Below are 21,005 nucleotides of genomic sequence, written 5' to 3'. Positions count from 1 at the left end.
CTCTTCTACATTCATGCATATCCTCATACATACCCGACGATTATTACGACTCCTGACCCGGCCTCTTTCAAGTATTTGACATACCTGATTGTGCCAAGTTTTCCTCGGTCGTCCTCTGCTTCTTTTTCCAACGACATTCGCTCCATAAATTTGTTTAACCGTTCTTTCTTCACTCATACGCTCCACATGTCCAAACCATCTCAACACACCTTTCTTAATTTTATCGATATCGCCTATATAGTGTAGTGGATAATACGTTTGAGGTAAAAAGTTCTCGAATTCCATTCCCAGAAAATGAATATTAGTGATTTAGGACTCTATTTTTAAAATTTTATGGTTATTTTCGTTCAAGTGGTTGGCAAATTGAGAGTTCAGTTTTTTTTTATTTTTAAAAGATCTCATGTGTTCTGAATATCTAGTTAAGAAAGAACGTCCAGTTTGTCGTTTTCTTATTAGACTCAAAAAATCTGTGTTTGATTTTAAAATTATTTAATAAACTAACTTCACTCATTTGATTCGCATGCCCAAACCATCTCAATACACCTTTGGAAAAAACATATTTTTATTTACAATAGTTTTACTTAATAAATACCACAATTTCTTAAAATCTATTGTGACTCGTGTTTCGATGAATTCCGCATAACTTTCAAATTCCGTATTACGGTGTTTTAAAATGATGCGGAATGTGTCGAAACACGTCTCACAATATATTATAAGAAATAGTGGTATTTACTTTATAAAACTTTAATTAAAAATGGAGAGATTTTACCACAAAGTGACTGCCAAATCAATTGATAAAATTTAAAGAAAACATAGTTTGTACGATTAAAATTCGTTTTATATATATTCAAACTATTGAAATATTACTTCTACGGGTAAAATTTCGTCTACTTTTTAAGTGTGGTCCCGTGGCTCTTAAGTCAGAGTTTCTCGGTTTGAACCCACTCATAGGCTAACAGAAATAGTATGAAATTGAAATATTTGTGTAAATAATAAAAATACAAAAATTGATATATTTTTAATAAATAAAAAATAAAGTACTTTCATCTCAGCCTTATTCAATTGTGATAAAAAGAACGTAATATAACATTTTTAAGTCGACTTCAGGTACATAGGCACCTTGTCACCAGCACTTAATCGTCCCTACGTATCAGCACTAAATACCGCGTAATTTTCTGCGTCGAGGATTAAAATTACATACTTTAAATATATATTTTTGTAACGTGTTGCGCTCCATAATATTCACTGGGGAGGACGAGGCGTAGCGAAAAGCGAGCCCTGCAAAGTTATTTTCCGCCGAAATTTATCATGTTCTTTAAGAATTTCCTGAGCTGAATAACAAAAGGAAATTTCTGGGTATAAATTTTAAGAAAATAATGGCTACCAAGGCACCTATCATTTCACAAAACACATTTCAAATGTGTAATTAAAACAGGCTATTCATTTATTATACTTAATAAACATTTTATGTTTTAAGAGCGATGAGGCGAATGTAGTTGAAAAAGGAGCAGAGATAGACCAAGGAAAATTTGCCATGATCAGGTTTGTCAAATACTAGAAAAAGGTAGTGTCGTGAATATCATGAGATGCATGAATATGGAAGAGGCGAAGAATATTTACAAAGGCAGAGTAGTGTGACGTTCTATTCCATCCTCCTACATCCACGGGAAAGCTGCATGATAGTTTGTAAGTTACATAGTGAGTTAGTTAATAAAGATTTTACATTTTACGAATATAGAAAACAATTATTAATTTTCCAAAAAAAAAAAAAATATTGTAAGTCTTTTGCCTATTAGTAAAAATAACACTTCATTAACCTTTTGTGAATATTTAGACAATCTCCATTTGATTACTTTTTTCACAACCATCCTGAAATATTTCATAACTTTTTTCTTAACACGTATAAAAAATTGTTAACACGTATAAAGAACTGACAATTTAATATGGCTTTTGATTGTTAAGCCTCCGCCTCCGCCTCCGTAGTGTAATGGTCAGCACGCTCGGCTACCGTTCTGGAGGTACCGGGTTCGATTCCCAAGGGGGTAAAATAAATATAAGTGATTTTTTCACTCATATTTTTCACTAATATTTATTCAATTTTACCCTGGACTGGTACCTGAAGCGGAGGGCTGATCACCCTTCTTTCATGTGTAAACGATCAAGATAACGCTGCGTTTATATGACGCAGTGCCCTATGCACCATTGGGGTGCAGATAAGGGTTTTATTATTATTATTTATTGTTATATTGTTAACAATCTAAAGAGGTCAACAGATTTATTATTTTTTTTAAATAAAAACATAAAAATTTGTGTTTTTATTATTTACAAAAATAATTCAATTTCATACTATTAACTATAAACATAAGCGGCTCATCATTAAAATAGGAATCAAATTTTGGTAGTGTGGGTTCGAACCCAGAAACTCTGACTCAAGAGTCCGCGACACCAACCACGGGACCACAACCCGACAAAATATACTTATATGCTTTTTATGTTTAGAGAATCATCTTAGATATTTCGATTGGGGTTTGCATTCGTCTATATATTTGGTTCTTACGTATGTATGTATATGTTTTCGTAATTTTCAGGTGAAAAAATAAACAAATAAATTCTCATAGAAAACATCTTTCAAACTAGTAACAAATTAAGTTAAGTAACCATATTTTATTTATTGTTTCGGCATTAACTTTGTGGTAAGACATGTTACAATGATTAAAGAAAATACTTCGTTTTTTACCACTTGAGTTTTGTTATAGACTACATGTTTCAGAAGTTAAACTTCCATCATTCAGGTCTGTATAATAACATGATTAACAGTTATTATACAGACCTGAATGATGGAAGTTTAACTTCTGAAACATGTAGTCTATAATAAAACTCAAGTGGTAAAAAACGAAGTGTTTACTTTAATCGAAGTAACCATACTTTATGGAGAAGAATAAAACTTCTTTCTGTGTTTGAATTAAGTGTAAGTATTACATATTACATGCGTGAATGTCAGTACTGTTACACATTTCCGACTTTACGCGTAAGGTGACATATTGGGAAATATAGCACGCATGTTGTTAATATCTGAGAATATTTGTTGATTTGCTGATTTCAGAAAGGGTCGACTTGCCCAATAAGCTGAATAAGGGATAATTATATACAAATACAATATAAACACAAATAATTTGTACTATGCGATAGTGCGATTTTGCGAAAACGGAACAGTTTCGTGATTATAGCAATATTTGCAAAACTTAATGGAAAACATTCAATTATTAATAACATAAGAAACATATGGTTTTAATTAATTTGCAATCATTTTCAATAAAAAAACCCTTATCCACACCCCAATGGTGCATAGGGCACTGCATTATACAAACATCACCTTCGTGTGTTATCTTGATCGTTAACACACGAAGGAAAGGTGATCAGCCCTCCGCTCCAGGGTTTACCAGTCCAGGGTAATATTGAATAAATATTGGAGTGAAAAAATCACTTATATTTATTTGACCCCCCCTGGAAATCGAACCCGGGACCTCCAGAACGGTAGCCGAACGTGCTGACCATTACACTACGGAGGCGAACAAAATCAATCATTACGTGATACCTGTTACATGTGTTCCAAATTACATATAAATTTACTGATTCTTCCAATTTTATTTAATGTTCCAGTGAGATAAATTTCACATAAAATACATGACTTTCGAATCTAATCTAATTTGCATATTTTTGTCATTATCTTCAGTCATATGGTACCTTATCAAACGTGAGTACCATGTGTAATGCCCTACAGTTAGCCATTGACGACAGAATTGTCAAATTAATTAGAAAAGTTATGTTGAATGTTAAATGTCTAAAAGTTACTTCAAACTATTTGAATAAGGATATGATTGAGATATAAAATTTTAACGGTTGCGGTAGGTACCTTATGACCTGAATTTTTCTAACGATTTTATGGATTTAATTGGATTAAAATTTTTGTATGCTTTAGGTACGTAGAAAAGATTTAGGTAAAAATTTTTAGTCGAAGAATACCGAAACAGCAGTTAAGTAAAAATACAGTTGAAAAATACAGTTGAAATACAAAAATAAAACACCTTTATATTAGATTTTTTTGAGTTTATTCATCACGATAAGCTTTGAGAACTACATATATTTTCACCAAAAGGTTAAAATACAAACTTGTATTTTCACCCGTTGATGACACATATCAAATATCGGTACATTTTTAGGTCGCTGTAATGCCACGATCCACTGTCAGTAAAGATGGCATATCCCTACGTAACTGTACGAATGATAATTAAAAATAATAAAACCCTTATCCGCACCCCAATGGTGCATAGGGCACTGCGTCATATAAACGAAGTGTTATTTGGATCGTTTACACATGAAGGAAAGGTGATCAGCCCTCCGCTTCAGGTACCAGTCCAGGGTAATATTGAATAAATATTACAGTGAAAAAATCACTCATATTTATTTTACCCCCCCTGGGAATCGAACCCGGGTCCTCCAGACGGTAACCGAGCGTGCTGATCATTACACTACGGAGGCGAACCCACTATGATAACCCTAATTTTTTTAAATTTAACTACTAAAATGTAGACTTGCGATGGTATAACTCTGAGTCAAAGATATATACGTAGATGACTAAAAAGTATAAATAAATATAAACAAAAGATTTTACTCTAAGGGAGAAACCCCTTATCTACTTGCAACATTTTATCTGTAATAACGCTTCATTAAGTCTTCTCACGACAAAGGATTGTATTGGAATGGTTTGGGCTGGTGGCGGCGCCCTAAGACAGCTTTGCCAATTCAAACCACCTCATACCTACTCGTCACAATGAGCACGGATTGTCCTAGCTTTATGGGGATAACAATATAACACGTTCAAGCCAGTATTAATATAAGTATTATAATATATCGCTCACTCCTTTCAAGAACGTCATAAATCAAAATACATGATTTTTCAGGAGAACGTTTTTAAAGTTTAAAAATATAATAGAATGTATTAAAAATAAATATCAAGCCCTTTTTAAACTTTTAACTGTGCAACATATTATTTGCAGTAAAATCTGAAGGTTTTTTCTCCATTTGAAAATTATTTAATATATTTTAAAAAATAATTAAACAATACCTTTTCTTCAAAATGCAAAAACAACACTTTTTGCCCTGTAGTGGGTAAATATTAAGTTAAAAATATGCTTCTTTTGGTGGGATATAGTACATTTTCTGGGCATTCCGAAAACATGCACAACTGAAAATTGACGATTTTTGATTTATGACGTTCTTGAAAGGAGTGAGCGATATGTATTATACTCGTGTATTTAGTGACGTCTGATGATATTGTTATATTTTCATTAATATCCAAAGATATTTTATAGACGTCCGTTAGAAAACTCCTTGAATTTTTGCACGAATGAAGAGTTTTTGATTCATAATAATTGCAATACTATTTTTCAACTAACTAACCATCACGCCGCTTCCCCGCAGGGGTAGGCAGAGAGAATCGAACGCCACACCACTCTGTCTTTGCAAACATTCTTTGCCTCTTCTACATTCATGCATCTCCTCATACATACCCGACGATTATTACGATTCCTGACCCGGCCGCTTTCAAGTATTTGACATACCTGATTGTGCCAAGTTTTCCTGGGTCGTCCTCTGCTCACAATTATTAAAAAGACATCCATTAGAAAAAAAATAGAATGTTAACATTTTACAATAATTGAAAGAATGTTATATTTAAATAAATATTCCCAGTTATTTTAAAGATATCCATTAGAAAAAATTGTTTTTTTTTGTATAAACGAAGAGATTTCGATTAGAAATTGCAATGATATTGTTACATTTTCATAACACCTGCAGTTATTTTACACACATCTATTAGAAAAATCCAGTTTTTTTTTAATGGACGAAGAATTTAAGATAAATAATTGTTTTTTTTTATTATATTTTTATTAATATATATTGTTAATTCACAGACACCCATTAAAATCATTAATTTTTTAGACGAACAAAATGTTTTTTTAAATTAAAAATAATATAATAATAATAATAAAACCCTTATCCGCACCCCAATAGTGCATAGGGCACTGTGTCATATTAACGCAGTGTTATCTTGATCGTTTACACATGAAGGAAAGGTGATCAGCCCGCCGCTTCGGGTACCAGTCCATGATAATATTGAATAAATATTCGTTTGATAATGCCCTAACATACATTCGTTTGATAATGCCCTAACAAGGCGAAACAATTGTCACAATATAATTTTTTATGTGTTTTTTGTTAATAAAATACAACTTAGTAGACTCAAAAAATCTGTGTTTGATTTGAAATTAATACATAAATTAAAATGGAGTTCTACAAATTAAACGCCATTAGAAATAAAAGTAGAATTTTAAAATTTTACAATAATTGAAATAATGTTATATTTTCATTAATATCCAGTCATTTTACAGTCCTTTTTTTTCCTTTGTAAAGGTTAGCGTTTTTATCGGCCGTGCCTGAGGTCCCGGATTCGATACCCAGGGGGGGGTGAAAATAAATATGATTGATTTTTAACTCTAATCTAACCCCGGACTTGTCTCTGAAGCGCAGGAGTGATCACTTTGCCTCCGTCAATACGATGCAGTGCCCTATACACCATTGCGTGCGGATAAGGGTGAGAAGAAGAAGCGATTCTACAGATAGATATCCATTTGAAAAACCCTTGTTTTTTTGCATGATCGAAGAGTTTTTGATTGATAAATGAAATAAAAATTTATATTTTTAGGTGTTACCATTTATAAAATCAAAGGCATCTTTAAATTTATTTTATGAACGCGTAAATGAAAGGAGTATCTCGCGTTTGGTCAGTCAGGCTCGTTAACGAAAATTAACGTAACAAAGTGTTTTTTAGAAAGGCGACGAGGCGAAAAGTTTTTATTAAAAAACTTTAAAAAACCTGTCTAGCATCCCGCGTAAGGAGATTACAAATGAGGCTCACCATTTCAGGGTTCCTGATATAAGGATAAATGAAAAATTTTGGGTTTGTGAAAAAAAACTTCGAAAGAGTGACCAAGAGTATTTGGAAACCCGATTTTTATGCATTCAAATACAAAACTTTAAATTTTTGGTCGCAGACATCATTCGTCATAAAAATAAATTTTTTGTTGTAATTGTGTTTTTAAAAATTGAATTATAATACAAATATTCAATTAAATTTCTAGAGTTTCTTTAACCCACACCAAAACAAATCTAAAAAAAAAATCTAAAATTTTTCATGTCAAACACATATTTATGTAAATATTTAACAAAAATATCGTGATAGAACGACAAATAAGATTTTGTTTTGATGAATTATCTTTATTTTAATATGATTTAAAATAATTTTTATATATATATATATATATATATATATATATATATATATATATATATATATATATATATATATATATATATATATATATATATATATATATATATATATATATATATATATATATATATATATATATATATATATATATATATATATATATATATATATATATATATATATATATATATATAAATGTTTACATACATATATTTGTATTCATATATTAAATTGTTTTTTTTGGTATTTGTTTGCGGTGGAATATCAAGAACTGTTTTTGTATGCAGAATTTAAACAATTATTCAATTTGAACTATTTCAAAGATAAGTGTGAAAGTTGCAAAAAATATCAGTTTATAAAAAAAAATCGGAGGAAGAGAATAAATAACGTCATTACTATTTGCTTTTGACGTCTCTCACATTAACGAAATGTATACCAAAATATGCATCCATTTACTAAGGAACTGGACAGTTATTTTTAAAGATTGATTAATACAAATAAAAAGGTTACAATCAGACACTTACCAGAGCAAAGACTTCTACAGGGACGAACCATGTGACCACCAGGGCCACACTTGGGAACGAACACCGAACACAGAAACAATGCGGCAAGTTCGTAGCATCTCACATCTACGACGGCATCGTAAATCTCCAACTCCTTGAAAAAAGTCAAACATTTACAGTTAGATTAACGCTAAAACAAGTACCATTTTAATGGGAAATTTCAAGAGAAGGACAAATTTTACGGGAAAAATAAAATTAGACTAAAATGTGTGCATATTATTTTTTGACATCTCATCAAAGATGAAGAAGAATATGGAAGTCTGGACATTTACGGGGCTGACGACCGTCATAGGCTGGTTTAAGTGATCTAGGAAGCTAGGAATGTATGTCAGGACAGAAGAGTGTGGCGTTCCATCCTCTCTGCCTACCCCTGTGGTGAAACAGTGTGATGGTTATGGTAGTAAAATGTTTATATTCTTAATTTTTCTCTCTTTTTGTATGTATATTAGGTTAAAATCGTTAAAAACAATAAAAATGTATTAAAAAGAACTCCACCGACAAGACACACAAGGTGGCTTGGTGGGTCTCAGCAAAAAAATGTTCTAAATATGTAAAAATTGTGACTTAAATAAATGCTTACAAATAATCAAATATTATTAATAATAATAATAAGCTTCTTCTTCTTCTTGGTGTAGGACTTGCGGCCTGTTTTTAAGTCTGATATCTTGGAGTGAAAAGTATTAGTAGTAGTAGTAATATTGCCAGTGACCTGTTGCGCGTCTCGCTGGCCGAAGTGCCCGATGTAGTTGGGGAAGACCGTGAAGTTGTAGGGCACCCTGTGGTACTGGCAGAACTGCACTATGACCGGGAGGCACACCCCCGGGGCGGGGTTGCGGGCGGTTGGCGCCAGGGACAGGGTGGTGCTCGTCGTCACCGTCTTGTTCACAACCTGCAAGTACTGCACATTATTTAATAAGCTTATACTTACGTAAGAGCGTGCGATGCTTTGCGGTAACCCTGTCTTAAACAAAAAATAAAAATCAATTATGTGACAGGGTCCGGTGCTTTGCGGTTACCCTGTCTTTCGCAAAAGATGTTCTAATGGTGGAGATTGACCGGAGCCATTTCGTCGTAACGTAACACGTTACGATGCGAGCATTCGTATAGTCAGTACAGCGAGCCGAGCGCTCGCAAGTTTCGGATGCTCGCTGATGCTCGCCGCGAGCGAAGTTACGACGTTATGTTACGACGAAATACTCCGGTCACCACCTTTATGTTGTTTAAGATGTTCTTATATTATTTAATTGTATAAGAAAAACACTTGTTTTTTACCACTTGAGTTTATTTTATTACAACGACTAGTTTCGGAAGCTACGGTCTCCAAGCTCGGAAGCTATGCTCCAAGCACAAGAGCTGAGTCTCTTTTTTGGAGAGGCACAACAAAACTAAATTTATAAGTTTGCCATATGTATGTATCAATGTATAGAAATTGTATCAAATTGTATAAAAAAATGTAACTTTATTAAATTCGTTTTTTTTTTAAAGGTTTAAATATAAACTGATATAAACTGCCAGTTTATATTTAGACCTGAAGATGGAAGCAAAGCTACCGAAACTAGTCGTTATAATAAAATAAACACAAGCTGTAAGAAACAAGTGTTTTTTTTTACACTTTCATTATCTCTTACATGAAGTGAATGCCGAAACAATAAATATATTATATTATTTTTTGATTCGGTATTAACTTTGTGGAATGCAATGTAGATTATTAAAAAAACTTCTTCTTCAAACCCTCTTCCACGCGCCAACGGTGCATAAGGCACTGCATCATATAAACGTAGTGTTAACTTGATCGTTAACACATGAAGGAAGGGTGATCAGCCCTCCGCTTCAGTTACTTGTCCAGGGTAATATTGGATAAATATTACAGTGAAAATTTCACTTATATTTATTTGACTCCCCCTGGGAGTCAAATGGGGGATCTCCAGAACGATAGCCGAGCGTGGTGATCATTATACTACGGAGGAGGAGGAAAAAATTAAACACTTGTACAATACCACTTGTTTAGTTTTATTTCATTATTAAACTAGTCGTGTGTAATAAAATAAAACTCAATAAGTGGTATTATACAAGAGTTTAATAAAAAACATGTTCTTAGCTAACAGAAACAAAAATCCACCAATTATAAACCTTGTAAACCTATGATCTGTAAAATTGTAATATTTGACCTTTAGCACTCGAGTGGCGCCATAAAGGCGACCTGCAAGGTTTGCCGTATTTCTCGAGTGCCGCCGCTATGGCGCGCCGTAGCGGCGGCAAGAAAATAAAGTCGTAATACTCAATATTTTTATTATATTGCCTTTTTACTTTTCAATAAATTTCAACCAGAATCAACTAGTACAATGGAATATTAATAAGTCTCAGAAATTGATTGAGTTTGATGATGCCCATACCAAAATTATCCAAATCTAAAAGGTAAAAACAACGGTAAGGCAATGATAGATATTTCAATAAAATTTTCACCTTTATTTCAACTTTGAAAACATATCTTGAGCATGTTGCTAAAACTAACCAGGTTAACCTGAGCAGTTTTGATGTAAATTATTTAAATATTTGAAACTAATTAGGTTTCCTAATTCAATTGCTTTGAAATACAATACAATTTTAAACTTATTGCATTTATTTTATAGGTATATTGAGGTATATTTATTAATTTAGCGTTTAGTTTGTAGAACTTCATTTTAATTTATGTATTAATTTTGAAATCAAACACAGACTTTTTGAGTCTACTAAGTTGTATTTTATTAACAAAAAAACATAAAAAAATATTTTCTGACAATTATTTCGCCTAGTTATGGCTTTTCAAACGATTGCATTCCTTTGAAAATGCCATAACTAGGCAAAACAATTCTCACAATATTAATTTTTTATGTGTTTTTGTTAATGAAATGCGACTTAGTAGACTCAAAATATCTGTGTTTGATTTAAAAATTAATACATAAATATTGAGGTATATTTTATGCTTTAAGTTATTGTATTGAATAGGTACGTGTAGATATACATATTTATTATTCTTAAGAACCTTAATTTAGCTGTTCTTGTAATACGTACATATAAGAGTAATCCAGGTTTAAGTAATTTAAACAGATATTGATCTTTGATTGTTTGCTTATCTATTTAATTATCAAAACGTCAAAACTGTACACTTCAGAGGAAGTTGAATTGACCTAGATTTAGAAGACGACGTCAAATAAATGGTATTTTTTTCCTTTAAAAAAACAAACAAAAATTCAAGGTTTTATTCAGCGTAATTTAAATCCAATAATTTAATCCATTTAAATACAAGAATTTCTTTGAAAAAAAAGTTTTTATATGATTTTCACTTTTTTTTGGAACGCCTATGCTATATACAACATATATATGGTACATATATTTTCAAAATGTGTTCACGACAAGTTTAATATGCATATTTTAAATTTACGTTTTACTTAGAAAATACCACTATTTCTTAAAATCTATTGTGACATGTGTTTCGATGCACTCCACATAATTTTTCATATTAATTTTCCGCATCAATTTCAAACACCCTACATTTTCAGAAACCGAGGTATTACCGAGGTACTAAGTAACACTTAAATAAAAATAGGATAGATTTACCACAAAGTGACTAACCAATATTTTCATTAATCAATTCGGCAGTATCTTTTTGGTAATTAATATCTTTCCATTTTCATGAAACTTTTGCCATTATTCATGAAATGCCACTATTTAAAAATGTATTACGTGTTTCGATGCATTTAACATCATAATGAAAAATAAAAATAAAAGTAGAAGCAATATTAATAATGTCACGAAAAATACCGGCCGTCTTTTTTTATGACAGGGAAGGTATTCCTCCATAAAGTAAAGATGAGGAGCAATGAATTTTCTGAAGGCTGTTAAGTTAGAAGTGGTAATTGAGTGGTTCGAGACGTTTCCTTTTAAATTTTGAAGGTTGCTTAATCTTCGTGTCAAGAATGTGATTAATGCTTTAGAGGCCTGTTTTAGAAATTCCATCACGTAGTGACAGAATTTTGTCTTAAAACGATTTTTTAAGAGTAAATAAGTATCTGTTTTTTCAAGGACCCATTTTCCAAGAAAACCTTTTTCCCCTTAATTAATATTTGTTTCGAAAATTTTGGATATTCTTTAAATTATAAATATTGAACCTACTATTACGAAAATTAAGAATGTGACAAAATACTAAAAATCTCAAATATTCCCGTGCTTTTTTAATTATGGTATTCTTAAGCGTAGGAGGACTATAAAATTCAAATAGAATTACATAAATTGTACATGGATTTTATTACTGCACTAAAAATCATTTTAGGTTTATAATAATTAAAAATAAAATGACTTTTGTTATTTCATTTCTTTGGAATAGTTGCTTACAAGAAACATTTTCTGAAACTCCTATATATGTATAATATAAGCATTGATACTTTTATAATTTTTTTCTGTTATTTTATAATCAATATCAATCCAAAGTGGACTTAGTGTCATTATAAAAATCTTTAGAGAGACCGCTAGAAGAGGTTTTAATGTAGTTTAATAATACAGTAAAACCCCCATTGTACGTTTTTAGGGGCTAAAAAAAACTAATATGGAAGGAAAATGTAAATGCGGGGTTGAAGAAAAAAGCATTTAAATTTTATAAAGTTTTTTGTAAAAATCATGTAGATGATTTTTTTGCATCCAATAAACCTAAGTGGAGGAAACGTATAAATTGGGAGTATTGAAAACAACAACATTTTGAATTCCTTTTTTTTTCTTTTAAAAAATATTATGACTTAAAACAAATAAAAACGTAAAAACTGCACATAAACGATAATTGCGAATAATGTCGAAAAAAATGCGTTATAGATCGAGTCAAAAATCGAATGACAGGATATTTCAGGATATTTATATTGACAGGGGAAAAAACGTAAATGCGGGTAATAAATGTACGAAAATATATCGGGACTAAAATAATTACACGCAATTGGCGGAAAAATGTTTAATCAGGGGACAAATCCGGGTTTTACTATAATTTAAATTAATATATGATTTTCAAAGCTGTCCCACCGCATTCTCAGATCTGATACAGAAGCACCTAGGCTTCCGGACAGACCTTCTCATGAAAAGCAATTTTTGAATATGTGATTATGTATCGTTTGTTACTAACATTCACTGTGATTGAAATGAAGATATGATTATGTATAGTTTGGTACTAACACTCACTGCTTGAAATTAATATATCGTAGTCGTACAGGAGAAAGTGACTAACTAACAAAACGTAAAATGTTCAGGAGGGCCATTTAAGTCACTTTTGCTTGGCAAGAAAATAAACATCAATGCAGTTAGTCATTTTTAACAAGTCAATACATTATACTTCCAAGTTTAAAATCCTTTGGGATTTTTTCAGGGTAATATTAAGCTAGTAAGATATCAAACAGTCAATGATCTCGTTTTTGTAAAAAATGCACTTGGTCACTTTCTCCTGTATGACTACGATATGATTATGTATAGTTTGGTACTAACACTTACTGAGATTGAAATGAAGATATGATTATGTATATACTAACACTCACTGCTTGAAATTAATATATGATTATGTATACTTTGGTCCGCCTCTGTGGTGTAATAGTAAGCGTGTTTAGCTACCATGCTGGAGGTCCCGGGTTCGATTCCCAGGGGGGTGAAAATAAATATTAGTGATTTTTCACTGCAATATTTATTTAATATTACCCTGGACTGGTACCTGAAGCGGAGGGCTGATCACCTTTCTTTCATGTGTTAACGATCAAGATAACACTGCGTTTATATGATGCAGTGCCCTATGCACCATTGGGGTGCGAATAAGGGTTTTATTATTATTATTATTATTATAGTTTGGTACTAGCACTTGAATGAGATTGAAATGATGATATGATTATGTATAGTTTGGTGCTAACACTAACTGTGATTGAAATGAAGATATGATTATGTATGGTTCAGTACTAACACTCACCTGTATGGAAGGGTAAGCCCTGAAGTAGGCCGCGAGTCCGCCCGCGATGGCGAGCAGCGCCACGGCGTTCACCAGCACCTGGGCGAAGCGGAACTTCAGCCGGCCCTGCGTCACATAGGGGTTGGACGAGCGCCTCATGTCGCGGATTATCTGGGCACAATTACACTACACTGACTACAGGCTCGACCACACAGACAGAAGACGACATTAAATAAATGGTATTCTTTTCTTGAAAAAAACGTGCGAAAATTCATGTTTTTTTACAGCGTAATTTAAATCCAAGAAAATATCCATTTAAATACTTGAATTAATTTGAAAAAAAAGTTTTGGTACGATTTTCCCTTTTTTTGGGAATGCCTATGCCTACAAATGAATTATATATATATATATATATATATATATATATATATATATATATATATGTATATCTCTATATATATATATATATATATATATATATATATATATATATATATATATATATACGCATATAATTATTTTTTTATAATGTGTTCACTAGTTTAATATACATATTTTAAATTTAAGCGCCTCATGTTGCGGATTATCTGGGCACAATTACACTACACTGACTACAGGCTCGACCACACAGACATCACCACGCACCCACAACTCGGACGCACGAGACGGTTCAATAATGAATAACAAAAGAATAAGAAAACTAACTAACTAACTAACCATCACGCTGCAGGGGTAGGCAGAGAGAATAGAACGCCACACCACTCTGTCCTTGCAAACATTCTTCGCCTCTTCCACGTTCATGCATCTCCTCATACATACCCGCCGATTGTTTCGACTCCTAACCTAAACACTTTCAAGTGTTTGGCACACTTGGTCGTGCCAAGTTTTTCTCAGTCTTCCTCTGCTCCTTTTTCCAATTACATTCACCTCATAAATTTGTTTTACCGTTCTTTCCTCACTCATCCGTTCTACATGTCCAAACCATCTCAACACACCTTTCTTAATTTCATCGATAATGCTTGCCTCAGCTTTGCTAAAGAATAAGGAAAAAACACAAATAAAAAAAATATAAGGAAATGAAGAGGGAATTCATATTTTTTGTTGTGTTTTAACATTTCCGGGAGTACAATAATTGTGGAATAAGTGTGTCCTCACATAAAAATGACATTTCCAATATTGCACAAAAAACTTTTGAATGCAAATCTGTTACCTTACTGTATTATATCGAAATCTTAATTAAAGTTGCGACAAAACGTGATCAATCCTTTGTTACACCAATATGAAATCATTAAATCGCACCAAAACGTAACAATTTTACAAGCTAGAATTCCTAATTACTTAAAATCAATTATGATGGAAATGTTACGTTTTGGTGAGGACCTCCATAATTGATGTACAACTTTCTCTGGGGAGCGGGTTTCTTTTATATTGTATATATATATATATATATATATATATATATATATATATATATATATATATATATATATATATATATATATATATATTTTTTTTTTTTTTTTTTTTTTTTTTTCACGAAATCTATAAATTATAATGATAAAAATTATGTAAAAATAATAAAAAATAAAAATCAATCTTACCATCTCTAGGTTTTATTTTTTACCAAAATTACATACAAATATCCACATATGTCATTGCTATTCAAGTTACATCATACCAACTGACAGTCGGAATCCGACGTTCATTAACGTCGATACTCCTTTGAGTAAAATTTTTTACGTCCAAAGAAAGGTTAAAATTATAATAAAATAGGCAGGCAGAGACCGGAGGCGGCTGGAGGCGTTTGAGATGTGGTTCTACAGGCGCATGTTGTAGATTCATTGGTCAGAACATCATACAACGTTTTGCCGCACATTCGTCGGAGAGATCGTATTTCTACAGCATTCAGTTGATTTTCATCATTTTTGCTAATTCCATGCTTCACTTCCGTACATAAGGGTATTAGGAGTCCATTGTTCATTGCCAGTTTAGCTTTCGCTGAAAGGTTTTTATTTGCTTTAACTGATTTCTCATCATTTACTCTGTTATAAAAAAGTAATAAAACAAAACCTGAAGAGGGCAACAGGTTGTTACTGAAACTAGTTGATTTATAATTATTAAAGTGAGTGGATCAAAAAATTTAGTTATTTTATTTATTCAAATAATATATTTACTCTGTAGCCAGAATTCATTCTCATTCCTTCAAAAGTGTTATAAAATGTAATTATTTCTTACGTCAAAAGATTAAATGACAAATTATGAAAATCGCGGAAGAATGTCTCATTCAATTTTTGACTTGTTGAAATATTCATAATTTCATCGATATACGAGTACTATCATCCGCACTCCTTTGGAAAATTAAAGTCGTTCAACTGAAAACGTAATAAGGTTAAGTATCCATTCAAATATGATAAACCTTCAGATCAAATGTAAGTAGGCAATGAATAAATCTACCCCTTATTTTGGAATCTGATAAAAAAACTCGGGGAAATTTCAAAAATCATTCAGCCGTATAAAAACAATGGAATTTGGATAAGTCTGTGCGATGAAGGCTTAAAAATGAAGTCAGTATTTCAAGTTGGATTTTTAAAGATACAATCTCCTTTTCCTCAGCTCTTTAGAGATGTGCCTTCAATCGAATTTCCCTTAAAAATCAAATTGATTAAATTATTCTGGATTCAATACTCCTATATACCGAATGCAAAATCTCAGAAAAGATTTCGCGGACCATATCGATATCTGGAATATAATAATAATAATAAAAACCCTTATCCGCACCAAATGGTGCATAGGGCACTGCTTCATATAAACGCAGTGTTATCTTGTCGTTTACACATGAAGGAAAGGTGATCAGCCCTCCACTTCAGGTAACAGTCCAAGGTAATAATAAATAAATATTACAGTGAAAAAATCACTTATATTTATTTGACCCCCCCTGGGAATCGAACTCAGGACCTCCAGAACGCTAGCTGAACGTGCTGACCATTACACTACGGAGGCGGACAAAATATCTGGAATATGGCACTTTCTAACTGTAATGCAATAATAATAACAATATTTCAGGCTAATGCATAATTTTATTCCTTGTTTTTTTTATATGTTCATCCTTGTTTAGGTGAATACTTTTCGAACCAATAATATACCTACTTAAAAAGAGAAAATAAATTATTTTATCATAAAGTATACATGTAATAGAGCCAGGCAACACAGACCATTCATGCTTCCTGAGTGTAGAACCAATTTACCATCGATAATGCCTGTGGGGAGGATGATTGATCTGCTGAATGGCCTACCAAGAGAGGTGGATCTGTTTCATCTCAGCACTACTAAACTTGGGCAATTCCTCTGATGTTCCTCAATATAAGTATTAGTGATTTTGTTTTTTTTTATAGAAATATATATATATAAATTTATACATAAATATATACACATATATATATATATATATATATATATGTATGTATATATATATATATATATATATATATATATATATATATATATATATATATATATATATATATATATATATATATATATATGTGTATATATATATATATATATATATATATATATATATATATATATATATATATATATATATATATATATATATGTATATATATATACAAACTGTAATTTGCTTTGCTGTCATGTACATGTAAATTTGAATAAATAAACATACTACATTCTATTTATCATTTTATATTTTCTCTCATTCTCATTCACTTAAAAATGTTTTTGTTTTTCGTGTTTAAAAAAAAATCTAAATATTTTCATTACAAATAATACTTTAATGATCGTAATTGTTAGCCGTTTCGTGAGAAAAATAAAGGAATTCTTAGAAATATGTTGTATTTTCTCGAGAGAGATCAAGGAAATAATGGAGTAAAAAACAGTTTACCACCGTTAACAAACAATAATTGTCTTCTACAGAAATCAAGAAATGAAAAACGTATCATCAAAATACCCAAATAATTATTTTCAGATTATGATATTTAATTTAATAAAATAAAAATATATACGTAAGAAGAATAAATGGTTATAAGCGCGGTAGCTTATTTGCACATCTTAAGAAATAATTCGCGATTCTGTATACTAATTAGCAAAATAAACAAGTAAAGCTTAATTATTTGTCTTTCGAGCTGGCTAATTAATACGATTCATAATTTAAGTTTCGGATTTTCAATAAATTGCCTTGTTTTTGATGTGAAATGATTTTTAATTAACCAAATAAAAATTCATACAAAAAACTTATTACCATTTTATAATATTTTAATTTAAAAAATATAAAATTTGTATTTATTCCGATGATGTTAATTTATTTTGAATACCGTTCTTAGGAACGGAAATGAAGCACGGAGTTGACAAAAGAAGCATGAAACAAAACTGATTGCAATCGAAATGCGATCCCTCAGATGAATGTGCGGCAAAACGGTGTATGATAGATGATCGAACGGTGAAATAAGGAAAGAATGCAATGCTGAGATAAACATTATCGATAAAATAAAGGTGTGTTGAAATGGTTCGGACATGTGGACCAAATGAGTTAGGAAATAGCGGTAAAACCAATTTATGAAGCATTAATGCTAGTTGGAAAAAGGAGCAGAGGACGACCGAGAAAAACTTGTCACTTTCAGGTATGTCTTGAAAGTGGTCAGGTAAAAAATCGAAATAATCGGCAGGTATGTACAAGGAGATGCACGAATATGGAAAATTTGTAAAGACAGAGCGGAGTGGCATTTTATTCTCTCTGCCTACCCCTACGAAGAAGTGGCGTGATGGTTTGTTTTTAATTTAGTTCTTAGGTAGAATAAAATCCCAAAGTGTTTGAAAATAAAAATCAAGTTGGGATTGTTTTAACTCGACTTCTGCAACAATCGATTATGGGAATCGTTTCTCACCTTGTGGTGCAGGGACATATTGGATCCATTCTGAAATCTCACGATGGTCTGCAGGCTGGCGGGCGTAGAGGCGCTCTTGGTGAGCGGGGACCCGCCCGCGTCATCCGAGGGCGGTGGTGCGGGCGGCGCGGGGCTCAGCTTGGAGCACAGGCGGCTGCTCTTGCTGCTGTGGTGGTGCGGCAGCAGGGGGGCCTCCATGGTCTTGGTGGTGTAACTGGGAGAAGACGTCTGGCTAAAGCTGTCGCTGGACACGCTCGAGTCCTGTCTCAGAGACGCCTTGCCGTTATTCTGATTGGACGGCACGGAAGTCAAAGGCGGAGGGACGTTAGTCATTTTCTTATTAGAATTTAAATTGTCTTGCATGACTTGGTTGATATTTTTTTGATTTTGTTGCTTTTGTTTATACGTGGTTTTCTGGGTATTTTGATTAAGGTCTTGTTCGTTAATTACACCTCCTGTTATATTGTTGTTGCAGTTTTCAAAGCTGTCGTTTCTGTAGTGCTCAGTTTGTTGCGGCTTTTTTTGAGGAGCGGATTCTCTATTCCGGTTGGGCTGTCTCGGTGTGAACATGGTGTAGAGATGGCTGTTCTTGTCTGGTGGGGGCAGGTTCCTGGCGGGTGGCGGCGGCGGCGTGGGCGGCGGCAGGCGCGGCGCGGGCGGCGGCTGCGGGCTGCAGCGGCGTGGGGGCGGCGGTGCCGCGAGGACCGGCGGGGGCGGCACTGCGGGGGCCGCGGGGGCCACGGGGGACCTCTTGGGCACCGCGGGCACCCTCTGCGGTATGGGCGGGGGAGGAGGGGGCCGCTGGTTCACCTGGACACACGAACACTTCGTTAATAAAGTGTGTACGAATATGCCTTTGTGGTGAAATTGTAAAAGAAAAACATTTGTTTTTTTTTTTTTTTACTTTTTATTTTGACTAATAAAATAAACTCAAGTGGTAAAAAAACAATTGTTTTTTATTTACAATGTCTACATTATATAAGTAATATTTGAAGCACTAACATTGTGATTTTCCATTTTATAATTAAAATGTACCTTTGTTTTAAAATCACAATAAATATTATGTTATAACTTAACATATAGCGAACCGCTTCTTTTTCAAGTATTAATCAGTCTTGCAAAAGAAGCCGTTAGCTTCAAAACCGGTGGACATTATAATTTAGTTAAAAAACAATATTTAAAGTGATTTTAAAACAAAGTTATATTTGTATTATATATCTATATTACTTTAAATATTATGACACAATTTCCTTATAATTGCAAATAGGCAATATCTTGCATATTATTCATAAAATTGTATTACTTCATTACTTTTAAAAAAATAGTACATATTTGCGGTTTTAGTAATGTGTGTTATTAGCATGCAGGGTTAATGAGTCGCATGCATAATATAACATATACGATAAACTACATACTTGCATAAAATGGCTATCGGGAAGTTTTGTGGTAATTTTATACATGTCGATTTATTTACAAATATATTAACTTTCATAATAACATTTCTTGTCGTAAAACGTACATAATAAAAAATCTTTGTACAACATTTTAAGTGTCTCCAAATACTTGTTCACAAATCTGGATTATCTCCCATTAGGAATTAGTTTTTACATTATTTTTGACATCTCAATATAGATGAAGAAAAACCCAATCGTGGGTAGAATTGGTGAATGTAAAGGGATCACTTGAACCAGCCTATGACGGTCGTAAGCTCAGTAAATGCCCAGACTTCCATATTCTTCTTCATCTTTGTTGAGATGTCGAAAATGATGTAAAAAAAAACAATTAACGGAAGTGATTTTTAGTGATTAAATAATTTTAACGGACTGTGCATGGACATCGAGTTTTGAATGAATTCCAACCAGGCAACCATAAAAGCGATGGCATTAGATTTTTAGAGTTTTGATAGTAACTGTACATATATAGACGCTTAAGTTTATTCCGGATATATTAGCCGAACCAAATATGATGGAACTTTCCCAACAACCTCTTACATTCACCCACCCTCCGTAGTCAAGACTCTACTCGACGTCTCGCCCACAGAGATCTTAATATCTCCAACTGTAGATTCTTGGCGCCTCGACTTGTCAGCTGATACACGAGATGCTGACAGAACAACAGTCGTCTCATGTTACCGCGTCAGCGTTATGAAGTTGAACACAGTACCTACTTATACAACATCTAATACCTAATATCTAACATCTAATAGTCTTGTAGTTCGCGAACAGACTTGAATGTGTTAT

The 21,005-nt window shown here is 32.5% G+C and overlaps 1 protein-coding gene across 1 annotated transcript in view; it reads right to left on the bottom strand.

Moving 5' to 3' along the window:
• Positions 1–21,005, bottom strand: part of LOC148307423 (atrial natriuretic peptide-converting enzyme-like) — a 231,209-nt gene that overhangs the window by 26,231 nt on the left and 183,973 nt on the right. The window contains exons 5-8 of the mRNA XM_088263429.1: positions 18,766–19,575; positions 13,883–14,032; positions 8,624–8,803; positions 7,876–8,008 (exon numbers count right to left, since the gene is read on the bottom strand). Of these exons, the coding sequence (XP_088119555.1) occupies positions 7,876–8,008; positions 8,624–8,803; positions 13,883–14,032; positions 18,766–19,575 (1,273 nt within the window). The remainder of the gene's footprint in view (positions 1–7,875; positions 8,009–8,623; positions 8,804–13,882; positions 14,033–18,765; positions 19,576–21,005) is intronic.

This window comes from Brachycentrus maculatus, unplaced genomic scaffold, assembly GCF_059751285.1.
Source record: "Brachycentrus maculatus isolate JH-2025_06_01 unplaced genomic scaffold, ASM5975128v1 h1tg000199l, whole genome shotgun sequence".
Taxonomy (NCBI): domain Eukaryota; kingdom Metazoa; phylum Arthropoda; class Insecta; order Trichoptera; family Brachycentridae; genus Brachycentrus; species Brachycentrus maculatus.
This window is presented reverse-complemented; position numbering and strand designations above follow the sequence as displayed.